We start from the raw sequence: 22,855 nt of genomic DNA, 5'->3' as shown, positions 1-22,855 counted from the left end.
AGACCCCTATTGCTGCTGGCCTACACCACAGCCACAGCAACACCAGATCCTTAACCCACTGAGTGAGGCCAGGGATTGAACCTGCATCCTCATGGATGCTAGTCAGGTTCCTGCTGAGCCACGATGGGAACACTCCCCTATTTTTTTTTTTTTTTCAAACTTGAGGAATATTCCTATAAGATCTGTGCTTTGTGACCTGCGTTTTTTTATCTTCCTTTCTTATGTGCCATGCTGTGAGCAGCAGGTAGAATCAAACAGGTTGACATTCATGTTCTCTTTTTTTATCTTCAGTATTCTTTCTCTTCCAATATTCCGTTATGCTTTTTCCATGCGTATATATGAAAAGAGACTCAGTCATTGTAGAACTGGATGAGGCAGGGGCTGACCAGAGCCAAAATTACTTTTCATCCCTAGACCTTCTTGTTGTGAAGCCTTTGGGAGCAACTTAGAATTAAATTTCCAAAAAGCGGAGGAATGGCTTTGTCTTTTCCCACCTGTAAGCCGCTGCCCGTTGAGAGAGGGCTCTTGTGTGTTATAAATGTTGACTGGCTTCAGGGAACTGCTCTAGATAATCTTTGTGCCAGTTTTAAATTAACATGCTGAAGGTGTTATCATTGGAAGAAATTTGGGTAGGTATGTTTTTTAGATTGCTTACTTGTTTGATTTTCTTTTAATTTTACTTACTACAATAGAGTAATAAGTGATGATAAATGAAAAACATAGATCAAAAGTACACACTCCTTACTATTACTTGGGAATACTATTTGGGAACTAAAGCAGAGAACATTTTTGTGCCTTTACCTTTCTTTTGCCTGAGTGTCCATTGTGACAAAGATATAATACATTATTTATTGTTGGCTTCTCATAGGAAGAGTATGAAGAACTGCTTCGTTATGCTGTAGTGACTCCAACTATTGAATCAAGTGCTTTACAGCCCTCTCATTCTAAGGGAGAAGTGGTGCCAGATACTAGAATTCCTACTGTAATTGATGATATTCTTCAAAATCAAGGTTATGTATATTTTTAAAGATGTCTCTTAATTTGTTATTGAGCTTATTAATGCTATTGACTTATAACTGTGAGAATACCTCTTCAGCGATTCTTCTCATCAGTGTTATGTAACACTGTCATCTGAGGGGAATTTTACATTTTAATGTTTTTCTTATATAACAGTTGGATTTTTATTTGAACCTCAAATGACTGTTTTATGAAAAGCAATAAAATTAAGGGTGGCAGAGACCGGTAATTGCGTAAAACTTAAACCTTTATTACCAGAGGTTCAATTCCTCTCCCTCATAGCGTGTTCATAGTTAATATCCTAAGTCTTGTTGTCCCAATCCTATTAGCCGTAGCATTCCTTACCCTAGTAGAACGAAAAGTATTAGGCTACATACAACTACGAAAAGGACCCAACGAAAGCAACACTGTCTCTTAGTGTAGGATGTTGCATCTCTGCACTTGTTATAGTGATTTTATGGCAGGAGACATTGATTGGAAACTAAATGCCCAAACCTCAAATTGAAGATGGTCCATAGATGGCCCTCAGAAGCCCTTAAAGTCATGAACCTTGTGCTAGGACTTGGTCAGCAGTATTTATATGAGCCTAGAGGACTCTTTGGCTTGTCACCACAAAGGTGAACCCATCTTTGAACTGTATCACTGACAGAATTGAGAACTAATGCAAACCAGGATGTGTGTTGATAGATAAATGAGTGAAAGATGAAAGTCAGATAAATAAAGCTCCTTTTACCTGTCCCTTATTCAGTCAACTATAAGATCCTAGACAGCTCACTCAAAATCAGTATTTTTTTCAAGGGGCACCGTCATCCTCAAGCAGCCCTGATGATGGACAGTGATCAACAATAGGCATAACTCCAAGGCTCCCTCCTAGAAGCACATGGCACAGCCTACTCAGAGGTCACAGCCTTAACGTCTGTTGTTCTTCTCCCACCGTCTGTAGACTTGGAGTTTTTATTGCTCCTCAGCTTACTGCACTGGATCAACAGACAGAACCTCACAACATGTATATTCTAACACTGAAACATACTAACACTGAACATTTTCTGCCTAAATTTTGTTGATCTTCAAGAGATAGGCCCTTGAATGTAGTCATTCTACATCAGTGATCTTGACCATGTTTTGATTCCAGCATGCAGTTCTACTGAGCAAACCCAAAGTGCTGAATACTCTCTCATAGCAGTCACTTGGGATCTAAAACCCTGGTCTTTTCTGGCATTTAAGTTAGTAATTTGCTAATGAATGCCCTGCCCCTTCCAAAAAGGGTATGACATCTAAGCATACAGCATGCAGTGAATTTAGATATCCCAGTCCACACACAGACTTGGTTAGGTAGGTCTATAAATTTATCATCCCATCCTCTCTACTCCTGGCATATCCCTAGCTTGGTATAAATGGGGTGTATTGAAGTTAACAGAGTATCTATAAGCCTCTCTCAGTAGCCATCCTTGTGAGGTTTTTCCTAGTTTCCTTTTCCATGTATTTGACTAAAGGAGGTAGAAATAAGGAAGTCCCAATTTAGGAAAACTACTGTCACTTTAGTTTGATTGCAGCTAGTAAAAAGCAGCAGGTCCCAGAAATTTCCAGTGTTGTAGGATAGGACAGTTTTTCTAAGGTCTAAAATCTCTCTTGGTGTCAACTGAATGCCACTAGTAGACAGAAATCTCTTTTATCATATTTGTTGGGTGAATTGAGCCTATTAATGGTGCAATAAGACTTTTTTCTTTTTTGGATCTCAGGTTTTTTCTTTTTTTTTTTGCTATTTAGGGCTACACCTGTGGCATGGCATGTAGATGTTCCCAGCATAGGGATTGAATTGCAGCTGCAGCTGACAGCCTGTACCACAGCCATGGCAATGTGGGATCCAAGCCGATTCTGTGACCTACGCCACAGCTCATAGCAACGCTGAATACCTAACCCACTGAGTGAGGCCAGGGATCAAACCCTCATCCTCATGAATACTAGTCGGATTCGTTTCTGCTGCACCACAATGGGAACTCACTTATTCTTTGTCTTAATGTTCCTATATCCCTAGCATATTGTATTTTCCTTGTTCTAAAATCATTCTTATGTACAGCTACCTTCCTAAATTAGGTATGTGTGATTAGGCATTTTATGTAAGACTGATTAGGTTTAATTAAAAGAAAAACCTTTCTTTTCAGCAGAAAATAGTCCTGCAGTAAGAGAAACAAGGATGGAAGTTGGAAAAGGATGTGATTTAAATATTTCAGGTCATTCAAAGACTGATGGTATGATGTTTCCTTAGCTTGTTTTTATTAATATATAATATTTTGTTCTCTGGTAAATATTATACATGTAGTAAGGGGAAATAATTTCATCATATTGGCAGGATTTTTAAATGCTATTATTGCTAATTTATTAAGTAATGCTATTTAAAATAATTTTGTAAGATGCCAAAATAGTACAATTAAGACAGGTTAAGTCAGTATAATGTGTGGCATTTTTTAATGGCTAGGTTAGAGGACATATATTTTAAAAGATTTAATGGAATATCAGATAGTTTGTTCAATTTAAATTTTTTCATAAATCAGTGCATTTTTTTTCCAACTTTTAGGCATTCATGTAACAACTTAACAATTGTTGCCGTATCTTTATGCCATCTTTCCTATCATCTGGTGTTTTTCTTTAGATATATTCATTTTTAGCTTAAATTTATTTTAAAAGGAAAATTTATGTCATTATTGATTATAGTGTAAAACTAATATAGACTTGTTACAGCAGAAAGTAATGGTAAAAATAAATGAAAATAAAACAAAGTTGTTAAATTTTAATTGAATAGTACTAGTGATGTGTTCACCCTGAAGTCTGCTTATTCTTTGTTGAAGGGCAAGACTAGCAAGTGTGAAAATGGTTTTAAAAGCATACTAACATCAGACTGAACTTTTTCTTTCTTTAATTATTCTTAGAATAATTAAAATAATAAAATTAGACTTTTCTTACTCTGTGATTCAATGTTATTTAATGTTGGGGCCATTTAAGCACCATGTAAGAAATGCCTCTATACTTAAGTTTTCTCATTTATAAATAAAAGACTTGGGACCTCCCAAGTTCTTAAGTTCATTCTATTTTTGTTTGTTTGTTTTTTTAAAATTGAAGTATTGTTGATTTACAATTTGCGTTAATTTCTGCTGCACAGCAAAATGATTGTTTTGCATATATTTGTGTGTATGTATATGTGTATATATGTGTGTGTGTGTACATATATATATATATATATGTGTGTACACACATCCTTTTTTTTTTAATATTCTTTTCCATGATGGCTTATCATAGGATATTGACTAGGTTCCCTGTGCAGTTTAGTAGGAGTTTGTTATTTTTTAAAATATGAATATATATTTAAATTAAAGAGCTATGTTTTTCCCATGAGTGCAGATCAAGTTGTGGTAAAAGAGAATATTTATGTACTTCATCATTCTGCATTTGTCTTTGGGTTCCTTGACCATCTTCAGAACATGTTTTTTATCTAAGTATAAGTAGCCCAAACCATTTGTTGATACATTTTTATGCAAAACATGTATTAAGGAATGGTTTTCCCTTTACAAAGTGTTCTTGAAAGATTTACCTTTAAATAGTAAATTCTACAGTAGATTTATCTTTGACTCATTCAGTAAGGAAAAGAGGAAAGCCCTTCAGTCTTGGTTATTAGAGCCCTTATAACAAAAGTGAGATACATGAGAAATTATGATGAATAGTCTCTAATTCCAGTGTACATGTGTGATAAAATAGCAACTTTTCTATTTTTGTGTTTTTAAAGATAGATGCCAGTTCTCTTTCTGGCTCTGGCTCTCATTCCTACCTCCCATGTTCATGGGCAGAGGGTGGAAGTGCATCTATTTCTCATCTATGTTGAAGGCTAACAGAGTGCCTTACAACTGTCTAATGAACTAAATTTTTAGTCTCTTATAGTGTTGAATGTTAGTAGTGTTAAAACCCACCCCATTGTTTTGCATAAAGTAATGACCTATGTACAGTCAGTCTGACCTTGGTCCATTACTTAACCCTTTCTAAGCCTCAGTTTCCTCATCAGTGAAATGGAGGTAGTAATACCTTTTTCTTAGAGTAGTGTGTGTTATGAGAGCTAATCTTATAGTGTTTTTACTACAGGAACATAGAAATCACTTAGTAACTGTTGATATGATGATGTGGATGGTAACACTTTGAGCTCAGGCTACACCTAGATATACAAAACATCTTTATTTGGAGACAGGTCATTTGTGGATGGGGGAGGGAGGTGAGTCTTAAATCTGTGACAACACTAAAGTTTAAAATAACCAGATTAAGTACACTGAAAGGCCATTTCTCCATGTTTTCCTCAGCCTCCATAGATAACTGACATCTTCTAGCCTTCCAATATAACTTCTTACCAATTTGGGTTATTTTCATTTTAGCTGACCGTTCCAACTTTTGTTTTATTCTAGGCTCATCACCAGTGTCATCTCCCAGGAAGCCACCTCACCCAGTCATGGATTTTTTCAGTACAAATCTTTTAGTTGACTCTTCCTCACCAGGGTCTCATTCTAGTCCTATAGATGCCCATGAAATTGTTGTGAGCGATTTTCTTATTTCTGATGAAAACCTTCAAAAGATGGAAAACGTGCTTGATCTTTGGAGTTCAGGGCTTAAGGTATTACACTTGTTCAATTGTAATCATTTAATATGTAGTGTAGCAGTTTTGCTCTTGATTCCACTATTTAGTCTGTTTTTCTTTGAATTAAAAAGCTTTTAAAAAAACAAAAAATTTAAATTGCCCAAATTCAGTCCACTGTCTTAAATCTGTGCTTCTCAGTTGTCACTGTCCAAGTGAATCACCTGGTGATTCTGTTAAACTGCAGCTTCTTATTCAGCTGGCCTTCGCCATGGCCCAAGATGATGCATTTTTAACAAGCCCCCAGGTGATGGTTCAGAAACCATACTTTAAAGAGCAGGGTTTTAAATAGTTGCTGGAACAGGTCTGCATGTTCCACTGACCTTCTCAGATGTTCCCAAAGGCTTGGCCTATGTGTGACTGAGAGAGGCACCTGTGAACCTCTCCCACATCGCAGCTCTGACTAAGGGGAAGTGCAGACCCAATTATAGCAACATATATTCTCTTTATAGCCACTCTTCCAGCAACCACAGTATATAACCAATAAATCAATAAAAACTGATTTTTATTTTGGCGATTTTAGTAGCCTCTAAATAAAACAAAGTATTACAGAAATGGCAGATTTTTTGCTATTTAAAAAATGTTAGAGAAAACAACAGTTTTTCTGAAACATAGTTTGAGAAAACTGAGTATTCGCACACAGGGAGAAATTATGGTCAAAAGAGTTTTGTGGTATTTACATATATTTCTCCATTATATGGAAGCTTAAATTCTAGAAGTACTTTTTTTAGTATAATTTCTTTTTTTTTCTTTCTTTCTTTTTTTGCTTTTTAGGGCCTTCCCCGCAGCACATGGAGGTTCCCAGGCTGGGGTTGAATCGGAGCTACAGAGGCCAGCCTACACCACAGCCACAGCAACACAGGATCCGAGCTGCATCTGCGACCTACACCGTAGCTCACGGCAACACCAGATCCTTATCCCACTGAGTGAGGCCAGGGATCAAACCCGCAATCTCATGGTTCCTAGTCGGATTTGTTTCTGCTGCACCACAACAGGAATTCCCAATCTTTTAGTACAATTTCTATTTGTTTTCCCCCGTGGAACAGGTTTCATATTTCAAGTCCTGGTGTAAGTTATTGGAATTGTGTACCACCAACCATTTAAAAATTATCCTGTGTTCAGGTTAACCATATACTGTTACCTAGTTTTTTGATAGCACAGTTATTTGGCCCTTTTACTTAGGCCAGTCAGGGTGAAAAGGGATCAGACTTAGCAACTTGTAAGATGGCCATTGTGATAAATGATTTGGAGGAAGAAAGTATCAACTCCAATGGTTTCTGCTCTTCTCCATCTAGATGACGCCCTAGTCCTGCATTTCTTTGTTTTCTGATCCACCTTAAGATGGGCATTTAAGTCTTTGAATAAACGAAGGACATGTGTATTAATGAATGAGACCTAAATTTTTTAAATGACACTGTGATTTTAGGACTGTTTTTACAAAGTAACTTAAAATAGGCAAAAAATCATGTCCTTAGTATGGTGCATGAACTAAGAAGAGCTGCGACTATGGAATTTGTAGATGTTTTCATTATTGGATTTTTAAAATAGCTCTGATGTTGAGTGCATGTTTTGATTTTTAAAAAATATTTCTTCAGTGTCATTTAAAGAAGCAGTATTATGGAACAAGCAACTTAATTGTTGATACATTTATTTTTCAGACAAACATCATATCTGAACTAAGTAAATGGAGACTTAATTTTATTGACTGGCACCGAATGGAAATGAAAAAAGAGAAAGAAAAACATGCAGCAGAGGTGAAACAACTGAGCAACCAGATCAACAGCTTGAAGGAGCTGCAGAAAGCCTATGAAGTTTCCATTGGGAGAAAAGATGAGGTCTTCTTTTTCATAACTGCTTTTTCACTGATTCAGTAAATGTCTTGCTAGGTAGTAAACACCAGGAACTGATTGTTTAGATCATACATGATACAAAGAGTAGATCATTTTAGAAACTGGTGGACCAATAGATATATAGAAATAAGATTTATTCTTTACATTAAATATGCCAGGTTCATGTCACTTTATTGAGTGCATGCTCGATGTGGGAACACTAGTTTTTTCTTTTCAATCTTCCTTCCTTCCTTTTCTTCCAACAGTACCCACATTTTTCTTTTCTTTTGTCTTTTTTGAGCTGCACCCGAGGCACATGGAGGTTCCCAGGCTAGGGGTCGAATTGGAGGTGTAGCTGCTGGCCTACACCGCAGCCACAGCAATGCCAGATCCAAGCCGCATCTGTGACCTACACCACAGCTCATGGCAATGTCAGATCCTTAACCCACTGAACGAGGCCAGGGATCAAACCCACATCCTCATGGATACTAGTTAGGTTTGTTAACCACTGAGCCATGATGGGAACTCCAGCATTACCCACATTTTAAACCATCCTTTTAGAGGGGCATAAATATCCCACATTCTATCTATACTAAGTCTTTATTCATTGATGATGTCCTTTATTTCAGCATTTATTTCATTTTCTGTTAGCCTCTTAAGAATTTGAGAGTAGTTTCAAGTCTGTGCTATTTTTGTGCCCCCGGAGAGCATCTTGAAGAAAGCAGATGGGCAGCAAATCTGTAGCTTCCCCAGGAGTATGATAGCTTTCAGAAAAGAGGGACCCACAGCAGACACCTCAGCTCCTTGTCTGCAGTTGTAGCCCTCATTGTGTTAATGAACTAGATAAGATTATGGAGTTTTTAATATCCTTTGTGGGGGGGGGTGTAGGGGGCAATGTAAAATTGAATATTTTACACAGTTTGCCTTTGTGAAACAATAGAAACTAATGTCATTCATTTTCTCTATTGCTTTCAAAACCCTGACCTAAGGTTTTTAAATATTTTAAATTTAATGTTTTTATTTCAAAATATCCCACAAAAAAAAAGTGTACATACAAGTTCAATTTTTGAAAACAAAGTGAACCAGCCATGTGCTACCACACAGCTTAAGAAATAGAATATTACTGGTGTTTTAGAATTTTTGCCCTTTTCCACTTTTGAAAATTATTTAAAGAACTAGAATAAATGTCTCTCAATAAATATGCCTAATTTACTAAATCTCTTTTTAATATGACCATTTTTAGATATATATTTTAGTTACTCAGTTCTTTATAAAAAAGAATATTATCTTAGGATTTAAAAGTCTTGGAGTTCCCGTCGTGGTGCAGTGGTTAACGAATCCGACTAGGAACCATGAGGTTGCGGGTTCGGTCCCTGCCCTTGCTCAGTGGGTTAACGATCCGGCGTTGCCGTGAGCTGTGGTGTAGGTTGCAGACGCGGCTCAGATCCCGCGTTGCTGTGGCTCTGGCGTAGGCCAGTGTCTACAGCTCCAATTAGACCCCTAGCCTGGGAATCTCCATATGCCGCGGAAGCGGCCCAAAGAAATAGCAAAAAGACAAAATAAATAAATATCCTGTGAACAGTAAAGCGGCCCAAAGAAATAGCAAAAAAAAAAAAAAAAAGTCTTCATAGATTTTTTTTTAAAAGAACAGAATATAACTGAAAAAGTACAGCAAAGTGTAACTATTAACTATTTGCTTTTTTGAGTTTCTTGAATCTAGAAAATCATTAAACAGTTATTGAGAAATTTCCATTCTAAGATACTAAAGGCATTTAGGGACTAAAAAGATATTTGAAAACTGGTCTCTGCCCTTGAGTTTAGTGAATAAGAACATTGTGTATATGTACAAAACTAGAATGTATGGTTGTTTTTCTTAAATGCCGATGATTATATTTTCATATACGTAAACTTTTTTTCTTTTTTCTTTTTTTTTTTTTTGTCTTTTCAGGGCCGCGCCCACAGCATATGGAGGTTCCCAGGCTAGGGCTCTAATCAGAGCTGTAGCCGCTGGCCTACACCACAGCCACAGCAATGCGGGATCCAAGCCACGTCTGTGACCTATACCACAGCTCATGGCAATGCCAGATCCTTAACCCACTGAGCAAAGCCAGGGATCAAACCCAAAATCTCATGGTTCCTAGTTGAATTCGTTTCCGCTGCACCACGATGGGAACTCCCTTTTCTCTTTTTTTAATTTAAATATTTTATTATTGTATAGTTGATTTACAGTATTGTGCCAATTTCTGCTGTATAGCCAAGTGACTAGTCATACATATATATACACAATCCCTTTCTTATACTCCATCATGATCTGTCCCAAGAGATTGGATGTAGTTCCCTGTGCTATACAGCAGAATCTCATTGCTTATCCCTTCTAAATGTAGTAGTTTGTATCTACGAACACCAAACTCCCCATCCATCCCACTTCTTCCCCTCTCCCCCTTGGCAACCACAAGTCTGTTCTCTATATGAGTCTGTTTTGTAGATAGGTTCATTTGTACCATATTTTAGATTCCACATAAAAGTGATATCATACACAAACTTTTTAATGATTACAAGGATACACATAATGAAGATTTCTTTCCTCTTTTGTTCCCCTTCATTCATTGATAAGAACTGTATTCATGTGGGGAAGTTTTTTGGTCTTTTTAAAGACAATAGTGAGATTAATTGGATAAATATAGTATTTGTGACTCATAGGTATTCTTTCTAGCATTTTTTTATATTTGAAAAAAACACTGTACTAATTACTGTTTACAGGTGATTTCTAGCTTGTCTCATGCCATAGGCAAGCAAAAGGAACGGATAGAGTTGATGAGAACATTCTTTCACTGGCGAATCGGCCACGTCAAATCCAGACAAGATGTAAGTGTGAAAAAAAGAAAAGATCGTTGACATTTCTAGACTTCTGAACTCAAAAACACTTGGAAATTATTAGAACTCTTGTTCAAGTCAATGAAAGATTTGTTTTCTATTAAGTCAAAATGAATTAACAATTTAATGTTACTCTTATTTCGAAAGAACTTGATTTGGGTATAGTTTGGGAAAAATACTTACGTTTTATACATTTACCGATATATCATCTCCTACTTCAGAGTATATTAATTAGGATTGTAACTAAATTACAGATATCCTGGTGATGGAATCCCTTTAACAAATTTGACCTCAGATGTGATTACATCTTTAGCATTTTACAAGCTTCCTATATTTTTTCTTCTTCTAAAATGCCTGAACACATCATCTTCATAAAGAGGCAGTATTGTATTTTTATATTATAAAATTGTGTTAATGTTTATTGTGTAAACTTGCCTTAGTAAGAATAAAAGAAATCCATATCTGTAAAGCTTTATTTTTTTTTCCCAAGGGCCACACTCGCAGCATATGGAAGTTCCCAGGCTAGGGTCCAATCAGAGCTGTAGCCGCCAGCCTACACCACAGCCACAGCAACACAGGATCCGAGCCACGTCTGCGACCTAACCACAGCTAACGGCAACACAAGATCCTCAACCCACTGAACAAGGCCAGGGATCGAACCCACAACCTCATGGTTCCTAGTTGGATTCATTTATGCAGCACCACAAAGGGAATTCCTGTAAAGCTTTTTAAAAATTATCCTTAATTTATATATAACTTAAGCTTGAATATCTTTTATTTTAGTTAAATAAGAGCTGAATTAGTGTATCAGGTAAATATAAACTGAAAATAATAAATTATTGTATTAGAAGTAGAAAATTATATATGTATCCCATTAGGAGTAGAAAGTATATATGTATCCCATTAGAAAATAGTACAGAGACTCAAGAGTGTAGGGGATGATATATATAGATACATAGATATATAGGGTTTTTTTTTTTTTTTTTCATCGTGCTCATGTGAATCATAGAGTAATCTCTGTGCATTTAGTTCCAAGAGATTAAAATTTAGGGATAAGTCTATTTCTATAATGAAACAGGATTTCTCCTTTAGGAATTCTTCCTTGTAGGAGTTCCCATCATGGCGCAGCAGAAATGAATCTGACTAGGAACCATGGGGTTGTGGGTTTGATCCCTGTCCTTGCTCAGTGGGTTAAGGATCCGGCGTTGCTGCGAGCTGTGGTATAGTTTGCAGACGCAGCTCGGATCCTGCATTGCTGTGGCTGTGGTATAGGCTGGCAGCTGTAACTCCGATTCGACCCCTAGCCTGGGAACCTCCATATGTTGTGGGTACGGCCCTAAAAAGCAAAAAATAAACAAACAAAAACTTGTTTGTACTTTGTTAAAAAATTAATCCCAATAGATTAAATCTACATTAATCATTTTGAAAAGAGCTATTTAAAATGAGCCATATTTTGACAGTTATTTATCAAGTGACATAATGAAAATATATTACATTCCAAGGTTAGTTGAAATTGTTGAAGTTACCATCACTTTTTTTTTTCTTTTCCAACAACTCCTGAGATTTACGGAAGTTCCCAGGCCAGGGATCAAATCTGAGCCTGAGCTGCAGCTTACACCACAGCTCTGGCAACACTAGATCCTTAACCCACTGTGCTTGGCTGGGGATCAAACCTGCACCGACACAGAGACAAACTGGATCATTAAACCACTGTGCCAGAGCAGAAACTCACCATCACTTTTTGAATAAAGAAAATTTTTGAGAAAATCGGAACTGCTTCTTCAAAACAGTTTAAATTCATTGATTTAAAAAAAAGAGCAGGAGTTCCCATTGTGGCACAGCAGAAACCAATCCAACTAGTAACCATGAGATTGGGGGTTCAATCCCTGGCCTCGCTCAGTGGGTTAAGGATCCAGCGTTGCTGTGAGCTGTGATGTAAGTCACAGACGTGGCTCGGATCTGGTGCTGCTGTGGCTGTGGAACCCTAGCCTGGGAACTTCCATATGTTGTGGGTGCGGCCCTAAAAAGCAAAAAAAAAAAAAAAAAAAGGATATGTTTCTATTAAAATCAATTTGGTACTGTCTGTGGTGACAAGATATATAAATTAAGTTAATCTGCTTATAGTGTTGGCCACCAGGCTGCAGAGAAAGCAGTGCCATCTGGAGCCACAGCCACCACCCTTTCTGCCTTCCAGCTCCTAATCCTATTTTTAGTTTAAAGGTCATGCAGATTCATAACCAAGATGGCAGGTAGCAAGTTGCTCATTTTCTTTCATTTGTATTTTTGTTTTTCCCCTACCTTGATTCATTGCATAAAGCAGTGTAATGGGTAAGAGCTTAGGCTCTGGAATGAGACAAGGCTGGCTTTTCTCTTTCTGCCTGTGTGACCTGGGCACGTTGCTTAACCTCTCTGAGCCTGGTCTCCCAACTGCAAATGAGAATAACATGATTACACAGGATTTAATGACATGAATGTACATAGCTTTACCACAGTGTTATGTTTCATTATTATTATTATTGCCAATGTATTTACTAGTCCAGTGTGTTTTTGAGGTTGTGTGTTACTTTCATTTAGGTTTATGAAAGTAAACTAGCCGACCAGTACTTCCAGAGGACTTTACTGAAGAAAGTCTGGAGAGGCTGGCGGTCCCTAGTGCAAAAGCAGTGGAAAGAAGTGGTGGAACGAGCTTGTCAAGCAAGAGCTGAGGAAATTTGTCTCCAGATTTCCAATGATTATGAAGCCAAAATTGCTGTGGTAAACGTTTTAAATTTAATTTTCACTTTTTTTTTTAAATAAAAAAGGTAGCATCGCGTTAGTTCATAGTTAGGCAGAGTAACCCATTTCTCCAGTTTCATTCAATGCAGTATGAGTTCTAATGAGACTCTTGGGAGAGAACTAGTACTTTCGTATTAGTGCTGCTTTTCCCTTTCTGCCTGTGTAACCTGGGCACGTTGCTTAATCGCTCTAATAAGTCAGAATTACAGACTCATTTATTCTTTAAAATAGTTATAACTTTGACCCCAAACCTGTGTTAATATCTTGTATGTATATTTCTCTTGGAAAAGACCCACAGCTCCTTATATCTCTAAGAAAGCGTTCTTTCTTAGGCTTCTTTAGGCCTAGATTTAGCCAGAAATAAAGACCAAAAACAAAAATATTTATCCTTATGTTAATTTAAACAAACTGTTTTTAGAAAGTTGATATAAAGCAGTTATACATAAATTGAAGTGCATTTATCTTTCCAAAAACATCTGAGACCCAAAATGAAAATAAAAACCGTCCTGAAAAATGCAGTAGGCCTCTTGAAATCAAATATTAGAAAATATTTTTCATCATTATAACACCAGATCCTTAATGATAAAGGTAAGTTTTACTATGCAAATAATATTCTGCAATTGAAAATAACATGCAAAAAAATGCAGTCCCTTTAGATTTGGTTCATGGGAAAGTGTCATACCTAATGTCACTTTGCAATTTAAATTCTATAGATAACATTTAGTTTTAAAAAAAATCTGTAAATATAGCAGGCATTTAGTTTTTTTTTTTTTTTTCTGAAGGGGTAAGGGCAGTTTGGGGCTCTTAATATATTTTGTTTTACATCTTACATAAAAGTTTTATGGTAAGAAATAACATCTTTTTATGTAATTAAAACACAACATTCTTGGGTGGGACTGGTATAAAACTACCCTTGTTTAAACCTTGACTTTATGGTTAGGCATCAAAATGATTTGTTGATGGAGACAATAGTAGAGATTAGATGCAACTTTTGAAAACTGAGACACAGCAGAAGAGGTATGTGGAAAAGTAATTTTAGTATTTCACACAAAAATAATTCCACAGTATGTCTCTTTTTTTAAACCATAAATGATATTCTTATTTTTGTCTCAATTATTTTTTATTTTATTTTTTGTCTTTTTAGGGCTGCACCCTTGGCATATGGAGGTTCCAGGCTAGGGGTCTAATCGGAGCTGTAGCTGCCCGCCTACATCACAGCCACAGCAACACCAGATCCAAGCTGTGTCTGTGACCTACACCACAGCTCACAGCAATGCTGGATCCTTAACCCACTGAGCGAGGCCAGCGATCGAACCTGCAACCTCACAGTTCCTAGTCGGATTTGTTTCCACTGCACCACGACGGGAACTCCTCGTGGAGTTTTTCTTGTTTTTAAAGATTCTTCTGATTTTAGTTAACTGGAACTTTGGAAAATGCAAAAGCTGAGATCCAAAGGATGCAGCATGAAAAGGAGCACTTTGAAGATTCCATGAAGAAAGCTTTCATGAGGGGTGTATGTGCGTTAAATCTAGAAGCCATGACTATATTTCAAAACAGAGGTGAGACAGGTTAGTATTTTATTTAAGATTCTCTGCCTACTTTCACAAAGGATTTGAAGAGATTTCAATGATTGGTAGGGTCTACAGTACTAATTTTCTGCAGAACCTATGTCTTATTTAGGCACTGGTATTTTTAATTTTATGGTATCACATCCAATTTTAAATCTGCCATGAAAATTCAGTCGGGGTTACTTAGTATTTTGGATCTGATAAAGTCAACTCTTAAGTATTTCAGTTCAATGTTATAACCTTTAAATGTCTAACATTATTTTAAGGCCATTTTAACTACAATGGTAATGCTTTTAAGTATAACATCTCATTTCCGTTTTTTTCTAAGTAGCCAAATCCCTTGTTTTATGGATTAAACATTTCTTGTCTAGTCATGGTTTCCTATTTTTAAACATCACTTGTCTTCCAATGTAAGAGAGGCCTCAACGAAAACTCATTTTTCAGCAGGTATAAATATAGGCCTATCTATGGGAGTCAAGTAAAATAACATTATGTCAAGAAAAGTCCATGTATTGGCTGGGGTCTGGGTTGTTTTTGTCATCAGAAACTGAGCTGAGAATAGCTCTGCCACCAATTTACAGTAAGGACTATTTTCCTCACTGGGTTGTAGTTTTCTTCTCTGAACAATATTATAACATCTGAACAAGAAGATAATATAAATCTTCCTTACCTGCTCCATAGAGGGTTCTTATGGGAATGCAGTAAAATATAATTGAAACCACTTTAAAAGACAGAAAGGGGAGTTCCTGTCGTGGCGCAGTGGTTAACGAATCCGACTAGGAACCATGAGGTTGTGGGTTCAGTCCCTGGCCTTGCTCAGTGGGTTAGGGATCAGGCATTGCCATGAGCTGTGGTGTAGGTCACAGACGAGGCTCGGATCCCGAGTTGCTGTGGCTCTGGCGTAGGCCGGTGGCTACAGCTCCGATTCAACGCCTAGCCTGGGAACCTCCATATGCCTCGGGAGCGGCCCTAGAAAAAGGTAAAAAGACAAAAAAAAAAAAAAAGACAGAAAGGGAGTTCTTGTTGTGGTTCAGCAGGTTAAGAACCCAGTGCTGTCTCTGTGAGGATGTGGGTTCAAATCCTGGCCTTGCTCAGTGGGTTAAGGATCCCGTGTTGCCACAAGCTGTATAGATCGTAGATGAGGCTTGGATCTGGTGTTGCTGTGCCTGTGGTGGAGGCCTTAGCTGTAGCTCCAGTTCAACCCATGGCCCAGAAACTTCCATATGCTGCAGGAGTAGCCATAAAAACAAAAAAGAAAAAAAAGACAAAAAGTACTTTAACATGTAAGATGATAGTCATAATTATTTCAGTCTTAAGTCAGCCTTCTGGGTTTTATGTAAATATGTAAACATTTTCACAGTGTTAGTTTATCAGTGAGACAACTTCACTTTGTAACATCATTAATACGATCTCGGTCTAGCTTGTCTATGCTTGTTAGGCCGTCATTTTAAAGCACTGACAAGCACTTATTTAAATTCTGCATGTTGTGGATGGTAGTGAGTTAAAGCAAATTGTTTTCTCCTTACAGCAGTCATGGTGTGTGGCCCACATACAAGTTAGAATCTTAGAATCATAGAAATGTCGAGACTGAATGGCTTATCTCACTAATATCCAAATGAGTACTTGATTTCTCCAGTAAATGGTCTTTTAATTGAGTATTAATGCTGAAAACAAACTCACCATCTCCAGTAGTTGAATAATCTGCTTTCAATTGTAATTATTAGCAAGTCAAATATATTAAATTGAAGCATTTAATTATCTATTTGTAGTAGATACTAGGTTTTACAAGTAAAGTGAGAAATTATAATCATTAGAACTTATACATTCAGTTGCAAAATATCTCTTTCTCATAACCTGCTTAAGAAGGTTATGAATTGACCTAAGACAGTGTTTTACCACCTTAATAAATTTACCATCTTAAACTTTAAATTTGCACACAGTTATGTCTCCTACAGGCAAACATCCATAATAGGATTTGGAGAAAATGTATTTTGATAAGTATACAACATGATTTGTTTTGCTCCTGTTGCTTTTAAGTCTACTTTCATCTGCAGCTAATGCCAGATTCTAGGATCCCAACTGTTTCCAGTGGCCTTTTGCTTTGTTTATCTTAACAATGGGGAATAAAGATGACAGGACCATGACACACGTAAGCCGTATACACTAGTGTTGGTGAAGCTACCAAAGGCAAACTTCATTATAATCTAGTGCTGGATTTGCTCCATGATATTTAGGTTTTGTGACATTTTAAAAATGGCTATTAAAATAAATTTTTAAAAATTTTCACAAGAAAAAACAATTACCTCTGTCCCTCTTAAGACAGTTGTTTTTTCTTTATTATTATTTTTTTTTTTCAGGGCCACGCCTGCACCATATGGAGGTTCCTAGGCTAGGGGTTGAATCAGAGCTACAGCTGCTGGTCTACGCCATAGCCACAGCAACGCCAGATCCAAGCCACATCTGCAGCCTATACCATAGCTCATGGCAAAGTCTGATTTGTTTCTGCTGCGCCACAAGGGAAACTCCCGGACAATTGTTTTTTATAATGCAGTTTTTAATAATGCAGTGTTGCTAATGTACCATCTGTCTCGTTAAAGCAAAATAAGTATTTGACTTTTTTAAATCTCTCCTGATTCTCCACTAGCCATAATCTGTACTCCATCTCATGTACAGTATCCTAGTAAATATTATAGTTTGAATAGAAGTTTCTATGAAGACAAAATGTAACATACAAATGTCCTTTAAAAGGATACCTGGGGGAGTTCCCATTGTGGCTCAGCAGTTAATGAATCTGACTAGGATCCCTGAGGATGTGGATTTGATCCCTGACCTAGCTCAGTGGGTTAAGGATCTGGTGTTGCTGTGAGCTGTGGTGTAGGTCGCAGACATGGCTTGGATCCTGCACGACTGTGGCTGTGGCTGGCAGCCATAGCTCCAATTCGACCCCTAGCCTGGGAACTTCCATATGCTGCACCTTCAGCCCTAAAAAGCAAAAAAAAAAAAAAAAAAAAAAAGGATACCTGGAAGTTCCCATGTGGTTCGGTGAGGTAAGCATCCATGCTGTCACTGAAGTTGCTCAGGTCACTGCCAATTTCTAATGTTTTAGGAACAGTAGGAAAATGTATCCAGGTAAAGCAAAAATGATAACTAAGCTTACAGTTAATCTGATACACAGGAACTGTGTAAATTAGTCCACATTAGCAAGAGTTGGTCACCTGCCTCTCCTTTTTTATTTTTTAATTGAATTAAAGTTCATTTGCAATGTTGTGTTAGTTTCAGGTGTACGCCAATGTGATTCACTTACACATACATATATATGGGCTTTTTTTCAGATTCTTGTCCCTTATAGGCTATTGCAAAATATTGGCTAAAGTTCCCTGTGCTATACAATAGGTCCTTGTTGGTTATGTATTTTATATATAGTAGTGTGTATGTGTTAATCCAAATCTACTAATTTATCCCTCCCCACCTTTCCCCTTCGGTAACCCTAAGTTTGTTTTTTGTCTGTGGGTCCATTTGTTTTGTATATATGTTCATTCATACCATTTTTTATATCACTCATATAAGTGATATCATATGATATTTGTGTGTCTGACTTAGTATGTTTTTTTGTGTGTTTTTTTTTCTTTTTTTCTTTTTTTGCCTTTTAGGGCCATACCCACAGCATATAGAGATTCCTAGGATAAGAGTTGAATCAGAGCTACAGCTGCTGGCCTACACCACAGCCACAGCAACAGCAACAGCAACACGGGATCCGAGCCTCACGTCTTCAACCTATACCACTGCTCATAGTAATGCTGGATCCTTAACCCGCTGAGCGAGGCCAGGAATCGAACCTGCAACCTCATGGTTACTAATTGGATTTGTTTCTGCCACACCACAGCAGCTATTCCCACTTAGTATGCTAATCTCTGGGTACATCCATGTTGCTGCATAGAGAATTATTTCATTCTTTTTTATGCCCCAGTAATACATTATATAAGCATACATAACCATCAAGGACCTATTCCATTAATCTGTCAGTGGACATTTAGGTTGCTTTCATGTCTTGGCTACTGTAAATAGTGCTACAGTGAACATTGGAGTACATGTATCTTTCTGAATTATAGTTTTGTCTGGAAGTATAACCAGGGGTGGGATTTCTAGATCATATGGTAACTCTATTTTTAGTTTTTAAAGGAAACTCCATGCTGCTGTGCATAGTGGTTGCATCAGTTTAGATTCCTACCTACAGTGAAGGAAAGTTCCCCTTTTTCCACACCCTCTCCAGCATTTGTTAATTATACACTTAATAATGATGGTCTTTCTGACCATTGTGAGGTGGTAACTCATTGCAGTTTTGATTTGCATTTACCTAATAATTAGTGATGTTGAGCATCTTTTCATGTGCCTATTGGTCATTTGTATGTCTTCTTTGGAAAAATATCTTTTTAGATCTTCTAACCATTTTTTTTATTGGGTTTTAATATTGAGCTGTATGAACTATTTGTATATTTTGGAAGTTAAGCCCTTGACAGTCACAGTTTGCAAATATTTTCTCCCATATTGTGGGTTATCTTTTCATTTTGTTTATGTGTTCTTTTGCTGTGCAAAAGCTTTTAAATTTAATTAGGTTCCATTTATTTGTTTTTGTTTTTATTTTCACTACTCTAAGAAAAAGATCCAAAAAGATATTGCTGTGATTTATATCAAAGAGCATTCTGCCTATGTTTTCCTCTAGGAGTTTTATAGTATCCAGGTCTTACATTTAGGTCTTTAACCCATTTTATTTTCGTGGTGTTAGAGAGTGTTCTAATTTCATTCTTTTACATATAGCTGTCCAGTTTTCCCAGCACCATTTATTGAAGAGACTGTCCATTGTATATTCTTGCCTCCTTTGTCATAGATTAATTGACCATAAGTGCATGGGTTTATTTCTAGGCTTTCCATTCTGTTCCATTGATCTGTATGTCTGTTTTGCATCGGTACCATACTGTTTTGATGACTGTAGCTTTATAGTATAGTCTGAAGTCAGGGAGCCTGATTCTTGAGAAAGCTTTTCTTTCTCAAGATTTCTTTGGCTATTCAAGGTCTTTTGTGTTTCCATACAAATTTAAAATTTTTTTGTTGTAGTTCTGGGTCACCTGCTTTTCTTCCAGGAAATCCTGGCCAGATATGACCTTTTTGCTGGTTCTATATCTAATAAGACTGCAACCCACCTAAAAAGAGACAATCAAAACCTCTATGAAAAACATGTTAAAACTCAGTGTGTATGTGTGTTTTGTTTTCAAAGCAAAAGCAGTATTTTATATTGAATTTGTTCCTTTCATCAAATTATTTCAAAGGACCTGTGCATTATAGTGGTCATTAAACTTTGTTAACAAAGGAGTTCCCATTGTGGCTCAGCAGGTTACAAACCCAACTAGTATCCATGAGGATTCGGGTTCAGTCCCTGGCTTCACTCAGTGGGTTAAGGTTCTGGCATTGCTGTGAGCTGTGGTGTAGGTCACAGACATGGCTCGGATCTGGTGTTGCTGTGGCAAAGGCCAGCAGCTGCAGCTCTGATTCGATCCATAGCCTGGGAACTTCTGTATGCCTCAGGCATGGCCCTAAAAAGAAAAAAAAAAAAGAAAAGCTTTATTAATGAAGTAACTATTACTTTATTTTATATAAAGATAGCCTAGGAAAAGGATTTGAACAAAGCCCAAATTTCTGGATGGAAAGAAGACAATAAAGAAAACCATTTAAACACAGGGCTACATAATGCCCTCTGTTAGATATTACGAAACATCTCAGTGACTGCATTTTGAAACCCTTATCCTGATGTTTGGTACCACAAGGATGTAGTCATAAGTGGGGAGGGGAAAATCTAGACTAGGACCTGTCATCCTAGCTGCTGGAAGTTGATGTTATTTATTCCTTTGATCTAAGGTTAAGGTTCAGTTTTGAGAGAAGGTAACTACCTATGTGTCCCTCAAATCAGTTAAGTGTGCAAAAATGCTCTTAATTCATGACATGTAATCTACCAGCAAGAACGCATTTATTTTACAATGTGAAAAGTAAGGATTTTAGTGTTACTTATTGATTTATTATCGTTTGCTGGAAAAAATCAAGAATTAAAAATTCATTGGTTTTCTTAGGGATAGGAGCAAGAGATGATAGATCAAGAGAGAGTATGGTGAGATCAGAAAATAAAGATCTAAATATCAGGCCATTTATCAGGATAGTTGTATGAAATAATGCAAAAGAACATAAATCCTTAGGCTCAGTTTGACCATATTATTGTAATGGTTGTAAAGTTCCAGCTGAGTACATAATTTAACCTTTTTTTTAGGGCCACACCTGTGGTATACAGAAGTTCCCAGTCTAGGAGTCGAATTGGAGCTGCAGCTGCCGGCTACGCCACAGCCACAGCAATGGGGGATCTGAGCCATATCTGTGACCTGCGCCACAGCTCACAGCAATGCTAGATCCCTAATCCACGGAGCGAGGCCAGGGATCGAACCCCCATCCTCAGGAATACTAGTCCAGTTTGTTACTCGCTGAATCACAATGGGAACTCCTAATTTTATCTTTTTATTTTTTACCTAAGAGCCATCATTCCTTAGCTTTCACTTGTTGAAGAAAATAGTCTTGTCTTCAGTGGTTGATGCCGACATTAACCAGTTAACACTGACAAACTGTATTAACTGAACATTGTTTCCAGTATATGACACACTTCTACACTTCTTTCAGACCAGATTTTAGCTATCATGTCTTTTTATTTTGGGGGACATAAAAGTCATCTTAATTTACAAGAGTTATAAGGGAATTATCTTGTGGTTTATAGGAACAGACTTCACAAATAATAAAAGGGAAGAATACGGTCCTGGTGTTCAAGGAAAAGAACATTCTGCTCATCTGGATGCTTCGGGTCCTCCAGTGCCCTCAGTGGTGCCGCCATCCCCACCCACAGTGGCCATGGGAGTGCCCAGCGCTGCTGCCTTTCCCTCTGCTGCTTCCATCACTTCCACTGGGGCCGCTTCTGCTTCTTCTGTCCATCTTCCTGTTTCCGCTGCTCATGGCGCTGGATCGACAGCCACGGCTGCTGCTGCACCAGAAGAAATGGTCAGTACAGTAATGCAGGTGCCCCCCTTGGGTAAAGGGTTGCAAACTTGTTTGTATATTGGAATTTTGAACTCTGAACATATTTATCAATGGAGAAAAAAGTCTATATGCTATTTAGGCCAAGCCACAGAAATATTTAATTCTCAAAGTAGCTAAAACATTAATTTGTAGTGAAAAGAACACCTGAAAGTTCTATTACAGTAGTGATAATTAAACAAAAATAAAGACCTTTCTCATTTTACATTTCTCAGAAACTAGTCAGGAAAATAGATTTAGAGTTTGTTTTGTATTTTTAAAGGTAATTATTGGGTTCTAGTCAAAGGCCTAGCAGATTAATAGCCCTTTTGTATAATGGCTACAGCTTCCCTTTTCTTGGATGCAGATGTAGCATCATTGCTACTCTGCAGTGACTCCATCTTGATTTTTTAGGTTTTAAATTTTCATAATCAGAACTGTTTTTCCTAGACTCACTAGCTGCTTTTAGAGGAGTACATAGAGGAGGACAGTACTGAATGAGGGTGGAGTATTTGAGGGAGGATTTACCTGAAATGGAACTCATCAAGCTATTCATATGCAGAGAGTTATGGACAAAGCATACCTGCTTCTGACTTCTGGGCTCCTGTTGTTAACCCTGTATTCTTCAGTGTCTCTCAACTGAAGGCCATAGGGATCCAAGCCCAGCTGAGCCAGCTCACCTCTGCAGGGCTCTTCTTTTCAGCTCCATTCTTTTCCCTACTCTAGCTATACTCTGGCACAGAAGCATGTATCATAAAGATGCTAGGGTGACTCTCATTTGTTCGTCTCCCTCTTCTCCCCAGCCCTAACCACTCACAGGAGAGGAAAGAAGATGGCAGAGCAGATGTTAGGTCTTAGAGTTACCTGGCAGGCCATTAGAGGGTGCCATAGCGCCAGGTAGCTCTCTGTAGCTGAGGGAGGCGTTGAGTCAGTCAGACAATTAGTCATCTGTAGTGTTCAGGCTGACTTGAATTTCTGCCTTTTGGAAACTACTAACTTTGGGGGGAAATATGTTGAGTTCT

General features: G+C 37.5%; 1 protein-coding gene across 10 annotated transcripts in view; it reads left to right on the top strand.

Moving 5' to 3' along the window:
• The window catches only part of POC5 (POC5 centriolar protein), a 39,873-nt gene that overhangs the window by 11,202 nt on the left and 5,816 nt on the right, over positions 1 to 22,855 (top strand). For 6 of the 10 annotated variants that reach the window (XM_047778125.1, XM_047778130.1, XM_047778128.1 and 3 more), the window contains 8 exons: positions 869 to 1,010; positions 3,180 to 3,266; positions 5,460 to 5,665; positions 7,345 to 7,521; positions 10,276 to 10,380; positions 12,964 to 13,143; positions 14,579 to 14,732; positions 21,541 to 21,818. In XM_047778125.1, coding sequence (XP_047634081.1) covers positions 869 to 1,010; positions 3,180 to 3,266; positions 5,460 to 5,665; positions 7,345 to 7,521; positions 10,276 to 10,380; positions 12,964 to 13,143; positions 14,579 to 14,732; positions 21,541 to 21,818 — 1,329 coding nt within the window. The remainder of the gene's footprint in view (positions 1 to 868; positions 1,011 to 3,179; positions 3,267 to 5,459; positions 5,666 to 7,344; positions 7,522 to 10,275; positions 10,381 to 12,963; positions 13,144 to 14,578; positions 14,733 to 21,540; positions 21,819 to 22,855) is intronic. The other 4 variants (XM_047778132.1, XM_047778133.1, XM_047778134.1 and 1 more) reach the window with 3 other exon arrangements.

This window comes from Phacochoerus africanus, chromosome 4 (genome assembly GCF_016906955.1).
Source record: "Phacochoerus africanus isolate WHEZ1 chromosome 4, ROS_Pafr_v1, whole genome shotgun sequence".
NCBI lineage: Eukaryota > Metazoa > Chordata > Mammalia > Artiodactyla > Suidae > Phacochoerus > Phacochoerus africanus.
The sequence above is the reverse complement of the archived record's forward strand: the minus strand, read 5'-3'. Positions and strand labels throughout refer to the sequence as shown.